This window comes from Strix aluco, chromosome 2 (genome assembly GCF_031877795.1).
Source record: "Strix aluco isolate bStrAlu1 chromosome 2, bStrAlu1.hap1, whole genome shotgun sequence".
Taxonomy (NCBI): Eukaryota; Metazoa; Chordata; class Aves; order Strigiformes; family Strigidae; genus Strix; species Strix aluco.
The window spans coordinates 6367391-6389515 of NC_133932.1; the positions used below are offsets into that span (position 1 = coordinate 6367391).

General features: G+C 39.8%; 1 protein-coding gene across 3 annotated transcripts in view; it reads right to left on the minus strand.

The window, feature by feature from the left end:
* The window catches only part of SPICE1 (spindle and centriole associated protein 1), a 25423-nt gene continuing 3298 nt past the window's right edge, over positions 1-22125 (minus strand). The window contains exons 4-17 of one of the 3 annotated variants that reach the window (XM_074809141.1): positions 19478-19580; positions 18583-18704; positions 16866-16963; positions 16422-16564; positions 16045-16185; positions 14981-15246; positions 10875-11006; positions 10071-10218; positions 7439-7663; positions 4972-5366; positions 3483-3654; positions 2188-2290; positions 1770-1857; positions 1-898 (exon numbers count right to left, since the gene is read on the minus strand). In XM_074809141.1, the coding sequence (XP_074665242.1) occupies positions 845-898; positions 1770-1857; positions 2188-2290; positions 3483-3654; positions 4972-5366; positions 7439-7663; positions 10071-10218; positions 10875-11006; positions 14981-15246; positions 16045-16185; positions 16422-16564; positions 16866-16963; positions 18583-18704; positions 19478-19580 (2190 nt within the window). In that variant the 3' untranslated portion in view covers positions 1-844. Of the gene's footprint in view, positions 899-1769; positions 1858-2187; positions 2291-3482; positions 3698-4971; positions 5367-7438; positions 7664-10070; positions 10219-10874; positions 11007-14980; positions 15247-16044; positions 16186-16421; positions 16565-16865; positions 16964-18582; positions 18705-19477; positions 19581-22125 lie in introns of those variants that run through there. The other 2 variants (XM_074809156.1, XM_074809148.1) reach the window with 2 other exon arrangements.

A 22125-nucleotide genomic window follows, 5' to 3' on the forward strand; every position in this document is an offset into this window, starting at 1 on the left:
TAAGCATTTCCTCACAGTCCTAGATTTTATTGTTAAATGTTAATAATAAAATGATGGCTACTTTAAAAAGTCAAATAAAACCAATATAAAACCATGGTCATTAGATTATTATATACACATAACAAAACAACTTAATACAATTGCACTCATATCACAGTGTTCTATTGTATCAGAGAGCATACTTTAGTACATAGCAAATAGAGATTCTGATTTCAACTTCAAATAGTCACTTTATATTTACTATAAAAATATTAAATGAGATTTTTAAAAAGCAATCCTCAAGTCCAGATGTCATCCCTGACACGTTAACTGCACAGAAAACACAACTTTTGGGAGCAACCATAAACCACAGAAGAAACAAATTATTTCTGATGCAAATTCTTATCCAGCAGGAATAGACTGGCTTCCTAAGCTCCAGGTTGCTTTCGAACATAGCTACATTCCCTCATCCCACTTTTTCTTATTTTTTCATTCCCATATCTTGTGTGAATACGTGTTCCAGAAAGTTTCACGTGCAATGTCTAAAACCTCCTGAATTCAGCATATCTAACACAGATATCAGATGCTACAGCAGCCTGAGTTTACAATCTTGTGAAAGATTTATTTGGTGAAGAGGCGTAATGTCAGAGCAGCATGTCCAGTTCAGAAACTCATTCCCAGGGCTTCCTAGGGTGCTTTGTATGACACAAATACAACAAGCATATGGACCTTTTTATGCTAATGGCATGGACATGAAAGCATTTCAGAGTTAAACTGTACATCTGGAGAGGGGGACTACTGTGATCTAATTGTGGTTCATAAAAAAATTTTTTTTTAAAAATATAGGACTTGAGTGCAGCTTCCTTTACACAATGTGCATTGACAATGCAAACCAGCCTTCTTCTTTTTGCTTTTCCACCTGCAAAAGAAGAAACCAGTTGAGATTCATTTATCATAAATCTCCCCCAGGCTTGCTAGTTAGTGCTGCCTTGTGTAGGATTGCTACACTTCAGTTCACTGATATGTAGCAATTGTCTGCTATCAGCACCATGGAGGGAGTCATACCACCTCCTTTAGACACTTAGTTTAAGCCACATCTACCTTAAATATTCCAAATTTCCCCTCTGGGGATGTATACTTCGCTGTCAGGATAGGGAGTCTTGCATGCTAACTTTGTTTATCACTCCTAATTTAGGTTCTTCCGGACATCAGGAAAAACAGTATTAATATCTCCTCATGGTTGCTTTCAAGCACATAAACAGATCTATGACTGGTTTCCAGACTGCCTGGAGTCCCCCATGAAAGCATCTCGCTCTAGTCTATTCTTCTCTTCGCACCCGAGGAATGGGAAATCTAGATTGGGGATTTTATTTTGCATTTGGATTTATTTATCCTTCAGCAACTTGACTTCTGCAGTGGCTGGGTAAGAGGTTGCTTGCCTCTTATATGTGGCTCTACCAGTACCTCATAATGATTATCTCAAATTCTCTGGAGCCACCAGTGAAAGATGCCACAGGTTCCCAAATCTAACGCATGAAGATGCCACAGCAGAAAATGTAGTTACAGGATTATTCACTTGTAAATAACAGCTCTGTGGCAGCAAACCACTAATGTCAGTAGCACTCGGGTCTCCCCTTAACTGCTCAGAATCCAAACTGCCAGAAATCAATTACTATTAGCCTTTGTAGATTTAAGGTAGGACAGAGCGCTCTCCCCTTCTTTATCTGTCTTCCTTTTTCCTTATATGACACTGCAGTCAAATTTTCTGGCTGAAGATTTTCCAGTCTTACCTTTTGCCTTTGGCTGACAGGAGTTAATTTCACACTTTCTGATGTGGCACTCAGGGGCGAACAAGGTTTGCTAGAGTCTCCTACAGACCTGTTGACATTCAAAATGAGATTGAAAAAGTGAAATATGGAAGTGACTACTAGAATCAGGTCTCAGATCCTGAGTTAGGACCTGTCATCAATAGTCTTCAACAACACATGTCATCTGTCTTAGGTCACATTGCAGGTATTGTAAACACAAACAATGGAAATTGTAAAAAAGCTATTGGACCTTTGTCCAATTTCCAGAGTTGAATGTGATGAAGTCAGGGAAAGTCTGTGAAACCAAAGAAAAACGTGCAATTTTTCCTTTGTGTTCAAGTTCTACTGCATGGGCAGTCAAGACACTACAAAAATGAAATAGTAAAGGGTTCACTTTTACCTTCTTATACTGGTCATACTGGCAGGGGAAACACTATCTTCTTTGGAGCTGTCCATAGCAACTGCCACGGGAATAGACACTTCAATTGTCCTCCTTGCATTTTCTAGGCAATAAAGAATAGCCTGATTCGGATGAGAACACAGCAATATTTCACAACATTCATTTCGTTCTCCCATTTTTTGAGGGGTATCGCATAACTCTTCACAGTTGCACAGAACATACGGAGCAGACATAAAACATCAGGCTAAACATCAACCCCACACTCACTCTCTGAAAACAACAGATATCGAAAGATACTCAGAGTAACTATGGACAATGGGCATAGATATAAAATGATTCTTCCATGGATAAACTTTCTGGTTTTTGCCCATCAGAGGCTTAGAGACTTCTCATTTCTCTACTTCGTTCCTTTAAGATTTTACTTATTGTGCTGAATTTATGTGACAACAGCCACAGAAGTGTTAAAAAGCGTTATGATCCCATTGCATGAGTCACTGCATATGCACCTGCATGCATACGCACACACACGTGGTCTCTCCTCCCCCTGCTTCCTCTCCCCCTCAAGTCCTTCCCTTTATACATCCTCTGTGGTTTAGGAAGGGGGAAAGGCTGGGTGTCCTGGACAGAGCACGTGTACGTGCTCGTGTGCAGTTCTGCCTGTAACTCCAATGACTCCATGAAAAGGTAAAGCAGCCCTCACCTGCTGTAAAGTATTTTTGTTTATAGTTACATGGCAGCTAATCTATGAATCTTGAATCAGCAAGAATACTCCCTTTGCTAATTTATCACTTCAGATGACTGGAAGCTCCAGTTACTTCTTTCTATTAGCACCGGCACTAACTCAGCAAGGTAGTCCGATGGAAGCAGCACCCAAAAGACCAAGAACTAAAACGTGGTTGAGAATTGGATAACCACTCTGCCGTGATTTCTAGAAGCCTAATGTAAATACTTAGTCTTTTTATAAAAGATTCTCCAGCAGAGAGGACGGATTAAAAAGCCCAGTTCTGCCCGTCAGTGACTATGTGGCAGAACTGTTCTGCAGACAAGGACGTAGCAAAGAACAACTTTACCATGAAGCATGATATTTGCAGCAGACTAATTACTAAGAAACTAACTTCAGGAGAAGTTTAGCTGATATATTTTTAGCTCTCTGAAGTAAGGAGTGGTTGTACCACACAGTCATTAACAGCACGGGTACTGCTGACCACAAGCGCTGATCCAATCAGATAATCCCTCCCAAAAGGGGAAAAACATTGTCTTACTAGTTTTTCTTTCTCCTGAAGCTCGGTACTTACCAGTATAATTTAGGGATGGGGACAGACCAGGAGATATCATCGGAGGGACCGTATCAGCAGCAACTAATTTCTGCTGGTCTATTAGCTGCAACAGTTTATCACGTGCTTCTGTACTCTGGCGATTCAGCTCTGCTATTCTTTCCTCCAAGCTCTTCGATACCACAAGATGAGTCTACTTGGATAATTACTTCCAATTAAAAACTCGTAATTTGCACCTTCAGGGAGAGCATGCAACGTATTTCAAGTACTTCTATGCATCTAATTTTCAAACTGAAAGTAAACATAATTATATAGAACCTCCTGTGAAAAATCTGATTTTGTCCCTTTCACTGTCCTGTATCTAGGTCCTTAATTGACTAAACACAACAACATTTTAAATTGGTCTTCCCACAAATAGGAAAAAACAGCTATTGTCTGCACCATTAGAAAAAAAAAAAAAAAGAAAAAAGAAAACCCCCAACCATCCAGCAATTAACCATAATTAAGAAAATATTTAATCAGAAACACATATTCAGGATAGTGTAGGGAAGCAAATGCAGATTTCTAGCAGAAGTATGCTGGAACTCATTGTTAAACCAGGTTTTCATCCACTTTGACCACTTCCCCTCCCCCTCCAATAATTGCTTCCACAAAAACAACACTTAAAAAAGTTTGCATCATCTTGTGCAACTAAATGACTAAATATTACACAACAGCACAGTGTGGAAAGCGACAACACTCTCAGCCTGCATTTACATGAGGAAATTTAAAAGCTTTACGATCCTTAATTGAACAGTAACTCAGCTACTGGGATGGAACAAAAGTAAAGACAGTAGCAAGGGCAAGGATTAGGCATTTCTGTGATGTTAACTCCACTCACTGGGGTGCCACTGAATATCTGCTTAGTTGCAGATTAAAGGTTTTCTGTGTGAACTGAACCATTCAAATTCTCTCTTTCCCAGAGGTCTGGGGATTTTCACCACCCAGCAGGACTGACAAGACAGACTCAACTAGTATATACACTAAAATTAAGTATGTGCAAGAGATGTACCCACACTAACTTTAATCTCATGGGGTTTTGGGTCACAATAGCAGAAGAGATGTATGGCATGGATTTAAATGTGTATTTTACAAGCTTGACAAGAACCTGGGGGGTTGGTGCAGTGCCTTCACTGTTAATACCATCCAAACCACAAGAGGTATACCTGATCGTGTTGCAATCACGCCTCTTTCTGAAGCATAACCTTATCCTAAACTTCTAGATGTGCTGCACACTTTTCAGCACTCATATGCAACATAGGTCCAATGTAAAAAACTACTGGTGAGCTCCTTAGGGAATGATAAAAATCACAACTCTCCAAGCAAATGAATGAAAAGAATATTTGTTTTGCTACTCTTTTCCTTGAAACAACTGACAACAGGAAAGAAACAGTCTCAAAGCATCAGTAAGCTATGGGAAAGCAGATAGCAGAAACGGGAATCCAGCCTTCCTTTTCTGTTAAATTCTCACCTGTCCTTGTGAAGAGTCTGGACTAGGATTTGCATTTGGTATCGGGTCTGACTGATGTAGGCAGTCACTTGTGTCTTCAGAGAAGCCTCTGAATTTGCTCAGTTGAGCTTTAATTAGAGAGTTCTGCCGTGTGAGCTCAGCTATCTGTCCCAGCAGGTCACCATTTTGAAATAGCTCTTCAGCTGAGCTGTTTTTTCTAGTGTCACCTGGGCAGGACAGACTGATTTTCTCATGGGAACTCTCCAATTCTTTGTCTGCAGGAGGAATTGGTTGCCTTTGAGAGATGACACAGTTTTCCTCAGTTGTGCTCTGTGTTCTCAGGCAGGAAGGTAAGCTCCTTTCCTTGCACGGTTCTCTTTCAGTGTTTTCAGGAGGCTGAGAAACGGCTGTAAATGCTATACACAAGAAATAAAGGAACAGTAAGGGAAGAGTCATGTGATCCTCATGAAGGAAACTAACAGTGACCTTACTGCATCAGGCTAGTAATAATCCAGCAGGAACTTGAATTGTCACCTAGCCTGAATGGTGTTATATTACTGATTAAAATCACTCTATGCAAGATCCTGCTGCAAGAACTCACCAAGTTTAACATTTCTATTGCAAACAGACTTACATTTAAATTATTTAATGAGAGATTGAGGGAAAAGTCAGAGAGAAGATAAATTGTTTTGAGTTCCTTAGCTGATAGATCAAACACTACTTCTCAGTTAGCCCTTCATTTTCCAAAATCAGTTCGTTACCTTACATAATAAACTGCAAGTTTGTGTTTCAGCTCTGGTATTTATACTGGGTTGGTAACAAAACTTCTAGAACAATAAAACAAAATGATACAAGCATATTATTATTTGGCATAATAATAAACTAGCTATTTACTCAGCCCCTAGAAAAGGGGAAGCACTCTGGCCAACAAAAGTAGTTAGGTATTTTTTGTGGTCATCATTAGCAAACAGATAACACACCACACACACATGACCAAATACGTTACAGCACTGTCAGCTGCTACACGTTAAATCCAAGTTGGATTTTGTGATCAAAAACAGATTTTCTATGCTTTATATACCGAATAGGCCATTCCTTCCCAAGCTTTAGCTTTTGCCTCTTGAGCAGAGCATGACATTTAAAGATTTACACACAGATCTGGTTTATGAATCATTTTTCATAAAGAAACAGTCAAGAAGTTTAACATTTATTGAGGCATTTAGCATCCTTAACAGTCCTAAAAGAGTAATAATACGTTTCTCACATAGCTAAACCATAGTGAAGTCTAGGAATACAGTTTTATATGCTTGTTTCAAATGACAGACAACATCTGAGAGTTCTCAACGGGGCTGAAACCAGATGTTGCTCTTTGCAGAACACTACCTTTAGTTCACCACCTCCTGATTTATTATGTGCCTCCTCACAGCACAGCAGCCCACCAAAAGGCTGAACTAGATATAAACTTCCAATTGCCCTGCCAACTCCTTAAAAATCAAAAGGACTTCTGGGTTATTCTTTTGACCTGGAAAAGACTTCTAGAGCAACACAGCTGAAAGGGGGGAAAACAAGGGGGAGGGAAGGCACAAACTCCACTGCTGTGCCCTACTTCCTGTCAGCAACCATCAAGCTAGCCATAGACGTAATTATCCGCCCTAACAACAGAGGGTTACAGGGGCCCAGCACATTCAGTAAGATGCTTGTGGTTACAGTAACAGTTGCAGGAGCAAGCAACTAATTCTGAGAGTCACAAAGGGGCCTCCACTCTACTCACTTCGTTAAGCTTAAATGAGAAATACCTTCCCTAATAACCCCTGATGAACGTCCCTCCTCAAAACAATCGGAATTGAGCTGACCTCTAAAACTCCTGAAGCCTATGGATACTGACACAAGACTGAGTTAATCTGGTTATCTGGCACCACCTAATTTCACCCAAAACTTCTTCAGCCACTTGCTGTGTATTAAATGAAACCCAATGGAAACTTGCTCCCAAAGCTTTTAGAAAAACCTCTGCTGGGAAGACTGGCTCAAAGCAAGAGTACGCGGCCTACAGACATCCTTGTCTGTCTGCAGAGGCATTCGATTTCCAGTCTTCAGTGGTCCCACCATTCAAGGTGATGGAGGCTGGGTTACCCTATCAACAGATGGAAATCTGAGATGACGTGCTGTACGTAATAGACAAAGAGCTGCACAAAATCATGCAGAAGTGACAACCAAAACCAGGACAAAATAAAAATGCCAGTCTGGATTGCCACCAACAGGACTGCAGACAGCAGATGGAGAACTGCAGGGGACGGAAAGTCTAAAGGAAATCTAGCAACAGGCATAGAAAGAAAAGAAATACATATCTGGGTGCAAAAGCAGGATATTCCAGCTATAGGGCCAATGTGTCTAAGCATACAGATTACAAATTTTCCATAGAAAAGTGCAAGATTGAAACAGGAACGCACTACACAGACTCTCAAGTCTACTACAGCCAGAGAGATCTCACCGTTTTGGAAAGGGGACAGCTCCTGACTGCTCTTCTGCCGGGGGGGTGACAACAGCACAGCTGGCTGGAAGACATGAGATGGCAAGCTTCTACCAGCTCCAGCACCACCTGAAGCACCTGACCTCTGGAGAATCTTGAAAGGAAGTTCTTCCTGTGGGAATTTCAGCATACCTTCCCTGTTGCCTGCACCAGCCCTAGACTCAAGATAGCTCAAATCGGGTTTTTCTAAAGAAAGAGACAAAGCAGAGATAGAACTTTAAAAACAACAAAAAAATTAGCTTTAGGGAAAATTCTCAATAACAACTTCAACGTTCAGGTATCTGAAAAGACAGGCTAGAGTATGCTTCCCACACACTGCCAACTTCCTTCTGATCCCCAGGTACAGAACTCTTTCACTGGAGTGTAGCACATTTTCACTGATATTAAGAGCAAGAAGAGCTCTTATATGTAGCCCCACAGTTTCAGGATACTAATAAGAGATTGTTTGGAACCCATGCAGAAGACTTTCAGACATGTGACTTGTGAGGAATAGGTATTACAGTTTGCTGCATGTGGTAATATTATCTTGAGAAAAGCAGACGTACGCACTTGTCCTAATGACCCTATATTATAAATCTGATGGCAACAATGGTGGAGTGGAAAACAATTCAAAGCTTTTTTGAGCGCTCTGATGATCTTTTATTACTTAATTCAATCAGACATCTCTTCAGTAAAGAAGAAAAAGTTATTTTTCTGTATTTAACTACAACTAGCTTGCATCTATGTGGCCATCTGTTTTGCACATATCAGTGAGGCACAAAATGAATAGCATGAAATCAAAGTTGTAGCTAGCTGTGGAACCACAGTAATTTTAACATGCTTACATCCACTGCTCCATCATTGCTATCTTTGAATTCTCTCCTCACAATTTTGTTCAGGATATTTATTCCCAAAAGAAAAATTAGTGGAAAATTAAGCAGAACATACCCGATCCCAAAATGCACGAGACAAAAAGCACCCTTCAAAGGCAAAGAGCCAGAGGAGGCTCTTCACATAAGATACTGCTTGTGATTCACACTGCTGAGGTTCTGAGATTGAACTTAAAACCTGCCACCCACAATTCAAAGACCGTGGTAAGAAAGGGGAAACATCTTCTTGCCCCGTTTCACTGTACAGAACTGCATTTCCAGAGTATCCTCCTTGCATGCTGGCTGTCACTACAGTATACCCCCCACTCCTCTCCCAGCCACTCCTGTCTCTCCAGAAAAGTCCTATGTTAGTGAGTTTTAGCACAGAAACCATGTGTAAGTTATCTCAAATGTTTCACATCCAGTCAGATGCCTTAAGGATACAAGATACCTCCTTCTGAAAGAGGAGGAGGAAAAAAAATTTTTGTAACTTCGGGAAGCTTTCCTCTCAGGAAGATGCCTTTTCTTGAGGAGACCAATAAGGAAAAATTATTTGGAAACTCTAGTCTTGCAGACTTGTTATATAGGAAGGCTTGGTTTGGTTTTTTGAGGGGTGCTTTTCTGATTGTCTGCATTTTATATTTTGGCATAGGATTTGTTTGCTTTTACAAAGCCTGGGTAAATCACAAAAAAGGGTTCTGGTATGTGGTTTCTTCCTGAGAATCCCACAGAAACACTCAGGAAGAAAATTTTCGACTGCAAAGATGTTCACAAAAGCAACATTTTAAGGAATACAAATAGCTCCAAGGAACCTCGGGATTAACAAGGAATTACTGATCTTGAGAGCAAAACTGACACATTTAAGCAACCAATTGTGTAAGACAGTTGGGAAAAAAACTCCATGGTGAATGAATGTAAAAAGTACAAGGTGAATCACGTTTGGTTAGTCTGGCCATCAATACTACTGGGTAACTTAGCCCACGCCTATGTTATATATCACTCAACTGGTCATTCACCTCTGATATGAAGTCACAAATATAAAGTAACAGGCTTCTGCCTGGTTAGTGAACAGGCCTCGGTAGCTGCTGTTTCTGGTCAGCAGCGACCTCCAGTGTCTTATGGAAGAACCAATCTCATACTGTCAGGCTGCCTCAGCGACAGAAAAGCGGGATCCTGATTCAGCAGGGGTTTTTTAGGACCCTCAGAATAAACCTGATTTTGTAAGTCATCTTAATGGGTGAAGGCTACTCCCCCACCCTTTTTTTAAAAAATATAATATAGAATCACAGAATCATTTAGGTTGGAAAAATACCTTGAAGATCATCCAGTCCAACCATTAACCTCACACTGACCGTTCTCAACTCCACCAGATCCCTCAGTGCTGGGTCAACTCGACTCTTCCACCCCTCCAGGGATGGGGACTCCACCACTGCCCTGGGCAAAATATATATTCTATTACTTAAAACTCAATCTCAGGACTTGGCTAGAAGGTTAATCTTGAAGTCCTGATCCAGACAGAAGGATGACAGTGGGGATGGAATACAAGCTATAATATTATTAAAAAATGAGTAGCAAACTGCTTGGGCTCACAGCAGAACCCATGGCATATGAATTTCCAGAAGTGAGATTCATGCTCATGCAAGAGGTATTTAGTCAAAGAGATGCCTATTAAATACCAAATTTTCCACTACAGGGATAAACGAGCCACAACTCCCATGTCATCCTTCACACAGTTATGCACACACCTTGGCTGTTCACTGGACCTTTGCTTGCAATTCCAAAATGGTTTGGACTTTGCTCTCTTCTAGATTCTACCAAAGGGAGGCCTTTAAATGCTTCCGTGAGAGAGATCAGCTGTTCATCTGTTACTGTCATGTATTGCTGAAGCTTCTTCTAAAGGATGAAGGAAAAACAAAAGAGATAGGGAAATCTGTATTCTAGCAACAGGAATTACATTATATAGCAGAGGCAGCTCTGAGAAGAAATTTGGTCTCTTAATACCACTCCACAAATTTGTATGATTCTAGTAAGGTATTAAATATTGGTGTCTCCATGTTTCTCATTTACTTTCTCTCCTGACTCAAAGAAATGCTTTGTTTTTCCCTTTCCTAACTCATCACCCATTTCCTCTCCAACATAGCTTTATTGTTCCCCACTGAACAAATCTACCTCCGCTGCAAACTGAAAAAAGTAAAAATGTAGTATTATATCTAGTCTACTTTGTTGCTCCAGTAGTGTTAACAGTATAGAAGTGTGGAGGGCAGATGCTTAAACCTTTAGATTGATAAAGTAAAGCTCAGTTTAATGGAACTAGCATTTTATCAGGCTTTAAATATCACGCAGGAAGATAAAATGTTGACTTTGCAAACATTCCTTCCCCCCACCCTCAGGCCTGCTATTATCATTCTCAGACTCGTCCTTCAATTTTATAATTTTCTTCCTGTTTACTGTTAAAATCTCCCGAACATATGATAATGTATCTCAGCACACATTTGCCACACAACTCAATATTCTAACATGTCATTCTGAGGGGAATGGGGACTCAGTACCTGTATAGTAGTGTTTTCTTCCCTCACTAGAAGTATTTCTGCAGTCAGAGCATCAATCAGTTCTCTGTGTTCATTCAACATCTCCTCATGCTGCTGTCTCATCACCTCTTTCTCACGCAGCTGCATTTCACTCTAAAGGGGGAGAAAAATTTAAAAACCTATCATAACCAATACAGATTCCTATTTGGAAACAGGAACGGGTCCGTATCACATCATATTGTAAAAGCTCTTCCCCCTTTTGCTAAATTGACTTCATTTCTTTCATGGCAAAATCCAATTTTCAGAGCCTGAGAACTGTCAGGCAGCTCACTGTTCCTTCTTTGTTCCCCCCCCAACCCTGTAGGGAATCCTATACATCCCTGTTCTTCTGCCCTTACAGCTTCTACAGGCTGTAACTACAAGCATTGTCTCTCTGCACAGATACCGTTTTGTAAGTCACTGAACCTGCGTCACTGAATCAAATAACTCCAAGTGTGCTGATGTTTGTCAGTATCCTGTGCTACTTGTGCCTATTCTTTGGTTTCCTTAATTCGTTAATGAAGACAAATCTGACTAAATAAAGGAGAAAATAGTTGCTTTCTACTGTTTTCCCTCAGAGAGAGAAAAAGTTCCAGGGGGTTTAATTTAGTTTGCTTTTTTTAAAAGAAAACAAAAAGGCTTATTTGTTAAGTAATCTACTCGAGCATGAGGCAAAAGACCTTATTGTTGAACCTCTTGCCCTCAAAAAATTATCAATCTATAAGATAGACCACTCCAGTAGCCAGGCTTCCTGTGCAAGACACAAGAGTCCCTTCCACCTCTTAATGGGTGAATGGAATACTTGACTGCCACTTTTTGGACCATCATAGCTGAAAGAGCAGAGGCCACAAAGTCACATAAACGCGTCAGAATTAGCAGATGGAGCCCTTCCCCAGATAGTTGCCTGCATTTACTCAAAGGAATCCCTGAAAAAGAGAAATACATCCCATCTCCAAAACACAAGAGATCCTGAAAAGCACCTGGGGTACTCTTTTCTGCTGCACAGACAAAATGAAAGCATGAGCTGCCCATAACATACCATAAGATTATTTTCTGCTGGTGTCGGGACCAGAAGTGAAAAACCACCGAGGAAGAAGTGTTAAGACACAACAGCTCTGCAGCCACGTAAAGTGAATGAATAAATAAATAATTTTGAGAATAAACCACAGATTCTGTCACAGGACACAAAGACAGGCAGATATACCTCCTTCAAGCATATCAGAGACAAGCCATACATTTCGTGGTTCTCTCCCACCTAGAGAGAACAGCTTTTCTGTATTGATCCAAGTGAAGCAGGCTGGCAGAGAAAATGGAAAAAAAAAAATGTAGACAGTCCTATCTTTTTAGAAACCAAGGACAGCACAAAATAAGAACTTTAACCCTGGTAACAGTGATGTCTATTGATGCCTTAGACCATCTGGATGAGCTATTGTATCTACCCATCCTACACGGCGTTAACCTAGGCTTGGAGGAAAAGCTTCCAAGCAGTTATGTGTCTTACATTTATGCATGGAGCAATTGTCAGGGTTAACAGCTGTATAGATCCACTCCTGCTGTGAGGTAGGATTTGTGTCTGGTATACCCTGAAGGACGTACCTTCAGTCCAGCCCACTGCCAGGTGTACCTCTAACCTCATAAGCTTTGTTATAACACTGCACCAGAATATGCAGAAGCAAAGAGAACAGAGCGACACAGATTAAAGTAGTACACACATACTCTAACTTTTTGCCCTGGGAGTCTGGCAAAGAAAGAGCATACTTAGTAGAATGGGGGAAAAAAAATAATTCTAACATTTGGCAGATAACACTGAAATTCATTTAGGAACCAAGTCAGGTTCATCCACTTCCCTTTAAGAATTCTGTATAGCTTGGCAAACATTTTGGAAGTTTCTTTTTCCCCCTTCTCTCTAGCCTCTTCTATATTCACAAGCTGCTTCTTGTAGGAGTTGATTTTTTATCATTTACTAATAGAACTTTCATGAAAGATTCAGTAATTTGAGTTTCTCTTCCTACTTTTGATATATAATTTTGATAATAAATTAAGCAACATTCTTGACCGTAATTCTTTTGCATTCAGCTTTTCTGTAGCAAAGCTGGAAAATAATTTTTTCTCCCCAAAAGAGGAAGGAAATTTTTCTAGAAGCTTCAAAACCTCTTGAAGACTCATTGTTTACCTGAAGTCAGAGGCTTTTTAAATATCTGCTGCAAAGTCACTTTCTTGAAATGCACTGCCAGCTATAATTCAGGCATTGGAACTTTGCTACCTCTCCTCACTAGGCAAGACAGATGGTGCACACAAGCACTTGATTTATTCCTAGCATCCCAGGAACCAGGTTTTAGGAAATACTCAGACAAGCTGTGTTTCCTCCCGGTGAATTCTCAAATTCTAATTGTAATTAAAGCTCCTTGAAAAGGGGAAAAGTCAGTGAACATTATGGATGCACATTATCTCAAGCAACTCTGAATATGACTAACCACACTTTGTAGCTTGAGCGACTTTCCTACTCATGAATTTGGGTAGTAAATCTAAAAAAGTTGCAGACAATTCTCCAAGCAATGATCAACTCCTGGAAGGAAGGAATAGTAATACATCTAATAAAGTAGAAACAGCATCATAGAGGTGCTCAGTAAAAACTGGGAATACAAGAGTCAGCATACATCTTTCAAAATAAGTAATCTCCCTAAACACTCAGACTCCTTGGCCTTCGCATGAATAGGGTAAAACCTCTTAAAATACACTGAATGTTACATTCATAAAGTAGCAACTAAGAAAGAAAAAAAAATGAACAAGAAAATCTGGAGTAGTTTTGGAGGAAGCCTGAGGGTCAAGAATAACTCATTTCTGTGGAAAACTAAAGACAATCTAAACAGGGTTATAATTGCAATTATACTTGCAATATTAATTTGATGCTATTAAATTGATGTTTTCCTAATAAATGGAAAGCATTCTATTGGAAGTCCAGAAGATCCTTCCCCATAACTGCAAAAAACCCCAAATTTAATACTCTGCTTTGGTATTACAACTTCAACAGAGAACAAGCATTTTTAACTTCTAAGACATAAGATCTCCTCAGCCAAAGTCCATCTTCAGATGGTTGTGGCTTTTCCCTCTTGAATTGATTATTTATCATTTGTTCCTGAAACAGGTCTTAAGAGTAAATTCTTCCACACAAATACAAGGTAATACAAGGAATAAGTTGTTATATATACAGACAAAAAAAAAATAAATCAGATTTTAAAATAAAGTGGGTTCTTTCCCCCAATTATTATACGCTCTGAAAAGTAACCAAAATAGGACAGTTCCATAGTCATTAGGAATCTATTGCGTTTGCTATGAAATGGAGAGGGATTTAGATAACATTCTGCTGCATGGAACTGTGATAATATTTAGATAATATTTAGATAACATTCTGTGCAGGAACTGTCATCATCTGGTTCAAAACTTCACACAGGCCCACTGACACTGTCAGCCACTGCTGCATCTTGAATAGCTGTGTTAGAGATGAAATAAACCACACTTTTTTGCTTTTTCTTTCTTTTTTTGAAAAGAAGTTCTACACTGCTTACAGGTAGTCTTCTTTATGGAATTCCACTGATCCCCAGCTGTGCACTGCTATAGTGAACACTTGAGGACATTGTTGCTTAAGGTGAAGTTGCTTCTATGATAGAAAAAGCCAACTAAGGAGTCCCTCAAAGAAAATTAGGGATTTGGGTCCACTGCTTTAGTGACAGCAGCATCGTCTTTGGGAAGCAAAGGAAGAAAAAGAATTTGTAAACAAGGCTGCAGTGAATACCCTGCTACAACTCTGAACATATTTAAATAACAAATTTAAAACAATTTCAACTGGTATTTTCTGCTAACAGTCACTGAGAGACTTTCATTGCAGTCAACTCCTTCATTAGGGATACCCATTTCTAGCAAGCTAAAAGTTTTAACTCCCGACTGCATGCAATCCAAATAATAAGCAATGACAATCAGACTTCAAAGTAAACTGATCGGGAGCCAGGAAAGACCAAAGTTCACCTCTGTAAAGTAACTTTATACCCTATTTCATTCACTCTACAAGAAGCAATTCAAAGTCTTCTCACCTCTTTGAGGTAGCGCATCAAACGACAGAGAGCGTTCACCAGTGACAAGGTAAACCCGGTGAGGCCTTCACTTCTCTCAGTTTTTTGAACCTCACGACCTGTACATTGCTCATATTCCTCCAATTCACGCTCCACTTCATGTATCATGCGGTTGAGAACATCTAGGCTGGATTTGTTGTCCCTCTGAAGGTCAATGGGGATTGAATTAGCTGGAGAATCATCTCTCCGCTGCCTTGCAGAGTTCTGTGCACTTTGTTTTCTTTTCACTAAGGGGGAAAAAGAAAAGTGTCACTGGAATTTCAACTTGTATAAAAAGCTTTGCAGTACCAATGAAATTACGTCGTTTATTGAAGTAAATCAAAAGAGAGGCCCTTTTTTGCCCTGAGCTGAAATGGACCATCAAAGATAGTCCCCAGTTATTTTTCATCAAAACACACATTTTCTGCCACCACGTTAGTACCTCTCAAGTATGCTTTGTTTGGTGCTTTTATCTTACGTATTGTTTATACTATGTTTATACTTTCCTCCTTCTCAGTTAAAAGCATGGAAACAGTTTGCAAATGAACAGCCAGTGAAAAGTATCAACTGCTTTCAGGTCTCAGATTTAGTGAGCAACTCTTCTACAACAATCCTTTCATGTTACAGTTTGCATCTGACATCAGTCCCCACATAAAAATGCGTGTAGAATATGGGGACTGAAATGCATCGTAAGTCTGTGCAGCATAGAATAGAAAGCTCTATCAGAAATAGAAGAGCCCTGCACAGGAGAGAACTCCATGGCTAGGAAGGTAACGGGTAATGTCAAAGGGCCGTATTTACGGTTCCCAGATTCCTATGGACTTTCCTTCACCAATGAATGTACAGAATACAGGGGAATACACTACACAAGGGGCTGTGGAATCCCCATCTTTAGAGATGCTCGAGACTCAGCTGGACGAGGCCCCCTTATCAGACTTTGGAGCTAGCCCTGCAATGACTTCCAAAGATCCCTTTCAACCTACATTTTCTTATGATATTAAGGACCTTGGTCAAAGAGAGGTATGCTATTTTTAAAAGTACTAAACTTTTTGCTGCAATTTGGTTTTGCTTTCTTGAGTTCGGGTTCAGCACTTGTCTCACAGTGTAAGTGGAGTCTACAGTCTCTTCGTCATCTTCATTCTGAAGTCTTGAATGGATTCTCTTGACTACACTGGTAGCATTGAGGGCTGATTTAAACACAAAACAAAGCAAAAAATACACACATGAAATATTTTGGCTATGTTCTTAATAACAATATGTTATAAAGTAATTTTATTCGAAGAGCTGGTTTTTTAGTCTGGAAATTCATCTGAGCCAAATTAGCATGTCTCTGTCTCTCACCCCTCCCCAGAAAAGGGATTCCAGACAGGATCCTGTGAACAGCCTAACAACCCTTGAGAGGCTGTGATTTGGCAAATCCAACCTGACTGATCCAGCGATGGAGAAACAGTTGTTGGAGTCAAAGGCACATTTGATTCCTGTGATAAGGTAGTTTTTCTCATATCCTTTTCAGCCCACAACGGAGAATTCACCAAGGAATTTTCTTCTCTCAATAATCGAAGCAGCCTACATTCAAAACAGGTGTAACAGTGAATTGCAATAGGACAATAGCATGATTCTAGATTATCTGTACAACCTAGAAAGAGCTTTTTAAAATATCTGTAACTGCTCAGGTGAGTTCCTTGCTCACACTGATTCGCAGCCTGAATGCTACAACAAGGGGTTTCCCTAGAACTACGAGGTCAGGAAAGGAGGAAGGGGGGGAAACAGAAAAGGTAACTTAACTATTCCCATGCAACACCCTTTTAACTCCATCTATTTCCACTGTTAAGAAGACAAAATCCTGAATGGACGTATTTGTACTGACCTGTCAGAACTGATGCTGGATTTGAAATTCAGAGAGTCGTGGTGTCCTTCTTCTGATTGATAGATTGACAATGCTTCCTCTTCCACTTCCTTAAGAGTCTTTTTAGGAGACAACAAAGAAAATAAAAGGGACTTCAGAGCAATTTCAATTTGTCTTTAGGAAGAAGTTAAAGATCAATTTCCTGAAATTGTTTCCAGAAAAAAACAAAAACATTTGTTTCAGTCTCTACCTCCAAAACAAAATTTTTTAAAAAAGAAAGAAAAACACAAACCTCTGTGGAAAGAGTTTTGGGGGAATTTAGTACCCAAGAAATACTGATACTGGTAATTGTCTCTGAAAATAACACAGCAAGTGATTAATTCAATATCCAATATTTTATTTGGATGATTTACATTAAATAAAAAAGACCACATATGCTGTAGGATAAAAAAAGCTTTAAAAAGACTGTACCAAAAGAAACACGGAGATATAGCAGGCAGAAGATGGAAAAAGCAAGCTAAATTATAGCATTTCTAAAATTTCAGCCATTTGACATTACAAGCTAAACAACCTTGTAACGAGATCTGCAAAATTACATTTATATTCTATGGGTAAAATGCAACCAGAACAAAATACAATCCTATGTACCACATTCATAGCAAAACTTAAGCAATCAGATTTGGAATTAGGGTTCCTCAAATGACCAGGTTTCTGTGCTTCTGGGTAGGCTTCACCAGAGAGCCTTTAACTATGATTTTTACAGACACATAAGGAAAAGAATCTCACAGAAGCTCAGCATACAACTATCAGTACGCGTTTCTTTTAAAAAATTAAGCCTATCCTGCAGCATGCATCCAGTAATACAGCTTACAAAGATGCTACAGTTAACTCTTCACATAAAAAAAACAAAAAACAAATACCACATTGAAATACATGACAGAGCAGTACTGCAATTCAAATGGCAGATATTTGTGCAAGATAGTAGGAAACAGGATTAGAGAACCCTGAGAATATGACACCATCACTTCCACTCCTACAGCCCTTTTGGCCTTCAGTGAGCTGCCTTCCAGGAGTGTCATATGCCTGTTCTCAAACCACAGTGAGCATTTCTGGTACAACTCACGTTATGAAAACAGAACACAAAGGCAATCTAAATGAAATTTTAAACAAATCTAAACACTTTTTAAACTTTTAAAACAAATCTAGATAATTGTAAACAAACATGAAGTATTAAAAGTTAAACTTGTAGGATAAACTTGTAATCAAGGCTCTGGAGTTAACTGGGGTACATTTACATGTTTGCTATCAGAAATAACCTGGAGCCCAACTGGCTATGTCCCCACATATGCAGACATCATTAGAAAATCAAAGGCATATTTCAATCTGTAGCAATTAGCTAAGTGACACAAGAGTTGTTTTCTTAGTCTGCAATTACTTTGTTCTCTTGCTGATAATTCCAGAACTTAAAAGGCAGAGCATGCTAATATGAGAGGGCTTCTATGAGACATGTTTGTTTCTCATATTCAAAGGTTAAGAAGTCAAAAAACAAATCACGATTCCCAGAGCCTCACAAAACAAACTCACCCCCATTTAACACTATTTTCTATGCGTGTTATTAATTTGGTATACCATCCACAAAGGACAGGTTTAGGTCTGCTTGGAAACTCTACCTTTGAACAGTCTTATGTTGTACAAACAAAAAAGCCACAGGACACGCATGGAACAGAACATAAATTACCTGGGCATCCGCAACAGATTCACTAGGGATGGAAAGCTGAGTGGGAGGATCACATTTTTGTACAATGGGTCCTTGAGATGATCCTAGGTCACGGTTAGGAGCCATTGTTACATTAGGGAAACCTGGAGGAATCAGACAAAACAGGGAAGAACACAGAGGACTCTGTCTGTAGGACTTTGTCACAGGACTTTGTACCAAAAACCAAGTTCCCATACTTTGCACAAAAAGAGTCGCAGGGATGTACGTCGCTTTAAACAACAGCCAAAGGCCAACTATAGAGCTATCTTAACACATTCGGCCATGTACCAGGCTTTTGTCCCTCTCACCTGTGTAAATACACTTGTGCAGAAGCATGTAGGATGAAACAGTCATTATAAGCAAAAGAGAATGGCAGCCTACAGAGAAAAAGAACCTAAGTTTAAGATTTCACATGCAAACAGCCAGTCCTGCCTTCCAGCAGCGTAACGACCCACAAACCAGGGTAAGAAAAGGAAAAGCCGTGTTCATGAATTGCTGATAAATATTCAACAATATCCACGAGCAAGCAGTCAACCCACGTAGCAATGAGAATGAGAATTACTACAGTGGCTCATATAGGCCAGTGGCTTGGCTGTGGAAATGGTGAGTAGAGGTGTTTCACGGTAAGTGATCCAAAATTCCACAGTGGAACAGAATATTCCACAGAATCCATTCCAGTAGAATAACCAGCCACGGGTCGCTCTCCCCTGCCATGGGAGATGGTATCCTCATCCGTGTTTCATCTAAAGCAAACGGGATCAATCCAACTACATTAGATGATGAATATTCAAAAAGAACACTTTGCAAAGCAAGGCTAATTATGAAGAGCAAGGAGACAGTCTTAAATGTACTACCACATATAAATGAGATGGTCTACCTGTTCGTGTGCGAGGAGCATCCCCAAACAAGTCTTTTGCCACAGCCATAACCTGATCAGATCGTTCCAATACATCTTGCAAATTGTATTGATCAGACAGAATCTGAAAGTATAGCGTATAAGGAAATATTTAATACTCAGCAGACCAATTTTTTCCTTTGGGTTTTTTTGGTATTGTTCTTCTAAACAGCAAGAGAACAGTCAACAAGACAACGTTTGCCAAGTTGGTACTGTGCAATTAGATCTTAATTAAGATAGATCAGAAAATGCATACTTCATTCTGAGTGACTAGAATTCACCTTGTTTTTCTGAAAAATTAAACAGTTATTACTTCTGAGGTCCCCATCAGCACTGACTCCTCCTCTGTAGAGCCAATCCTCTCACTCCCTTCTCCTGCTCCCAGCCTGACACAAACAAGAAGCTGGGTGTTTATGACACGCTCGTCAAAATGAAGACAAGTATCTGGCAATTAAACAAAATCAGTATGCATCCTCGAATCATTTGATCTCAACGTTGTCAAGTCAAAGAACACTTACCTACATCTGACAGACACCCAAAACCTGCACTGTCTGGTAGATCCAAATCACTTCAAGCCAACTTGTTTCATTCAGCCTGTTGAAAATCCTGCCTAGAAATTAAGCCACCTACCACCAAAAAAGTTTCAAACAACACAAGCACAGCCAACTACATCTGGTATCAGAAGACGTTTTGGTCATCTCCACACATTTCTCACAAGGCACAGCTTCTGTATTCAAGATCTCCCTCCCCCAGTATTTGAAGACTATCACCAGCACCACAACAGCTGCCTCCTAAGGATGGAGGTCTTGGAGTGCAAAGCTGAAGGGAGCTGACTGTGAACACGGCTTCCTGGGCAGAACACGATTCAAAACTCCTCACTGACTCATGGGTTCATTCACAAAGGTGGAAATGGCATAGTAGAATTATATCCCACAACCTGGGAAGAAGGGAGTTATTTGCAACACCTGAGAGGAGACCTGACATGTAAGTGACTTCCACTTCATGGTGGTTAAGCAAATTAAGCCAGAGAGATTGCAAGTACTTCAGAAGATCCCACAGACAAGACAGGCTCATGTATGTCCTCCTACTCAAAATTTGAGAACTGAGTGACAATTTTTGCTCCCCCATAAATCATAAGAGGGACTGGTTTGCAGCAGTTTCAGACCACTATATGCTGTTTCTGTCAGTGTTTCAGTGTCCATTGGTAAATTTGCTGGTTTATATTCAGCCTCATTCAAAAAATTCTAGGCAGTGGCATTTCACTGTTTTCCCCCCACCCCCCCATTTTACTATTCTTTGTTATGTCAAGAAGTTTCCCCATATACCTAGTTTCCATGTCTTTCCAGTCTTTTGAGCCTGAATTACACTGCAGTATACTATACTTCCCCTCATAACCAATTTAGCAAATCAGTGAATACTCATCTTTCAATCATCTCACGTATCTACTTTACCAAATCACTGTTCAGTTTTTACACTTGATACTAACTAAATCTAGTCTTTCCATTTAGCCACCTGATGTAGGTTTTTAAACAGTCATGCCAGATCTGCAGAAGGAAAAAAAAAAACAACTTTACCTGTCCCAAAACATGATTCCTCTCCCTAACACAATTAAAACTAAAGTGATGTGTTTAATCAGACAAAAATTATCCTGATCAGTTTGTTTTCACCCTTCTGTGATCTCTTTCAGCATTAGCAGGTTCCTAAGCTACATCCTCCTGCTGAACATGTTACAAACATTTTTAGAGCATTGCTCCCGAGGTAATTAGCTCACATTTGCTTGTGATCAGCAGAAAACAAAGTGGTATCAGCTTCTAACCCCTCTAGGCCCACTTATATACCCATGAGAAATTCACTGAGTGCTGTACCTTGTCTCAGTTTAGTATCACCTATGAATTTCATTAAAATTCATTTTCCCTCCTGTTTCAGATTGTAACTACAGATAATTAAATGGGACTAATCCTAACACCTCCTTACTACGGTAACCCACTCACCACCTACTCCTCAGTGCAATACACTAATGTATTTTAAAAACAAGTTGTTATAGGACCAATCAGTGGTGCCTACACATTCACAATCCACAGACAAACTCATTTTTTCACTCAGATTTTTAAGCAGACAGATCCCAAAAAGACAAAAATTTTGTGCATCCATTTTATAACTTTTGCTCTCTTCTACCTACGACGACAAGAAAAAAATAACACTAGTAGCAGCATCTTCCTAGTTTTTGTCTGAATCTTTTGCAGTTGAGTAGGATTCAAGGGGCTTAGGAAGCTACACTCTCACAGCAGTAATTAAGGAAAAAAGGTCACCAAGATGACAGAGACAAGGATACAATCCACAGTGGTTGTGTTGTACTGGGAGACACAGATGGAAGAGTCACCCCAGTGGCTCTGAGCAACAGGACCCAGCAATTAACAAGATTTAAGCTAGGGACAGGTGAAAATGGTGACTCTCCTCCATCTATTTTTTTCTCTATACACAAGGAGATGCCAGCGTTTCAAACAGCAACAGCCAGATGGGCTTTTATCTTGCCTGGCATCATCTCCTTTTGTCTTCCTATCTGGAAGCATCTTTCCTCTAATTCAGAAGTAGACACAGGGTTTGTTGAATAAAGTCATCTCTTAAATATG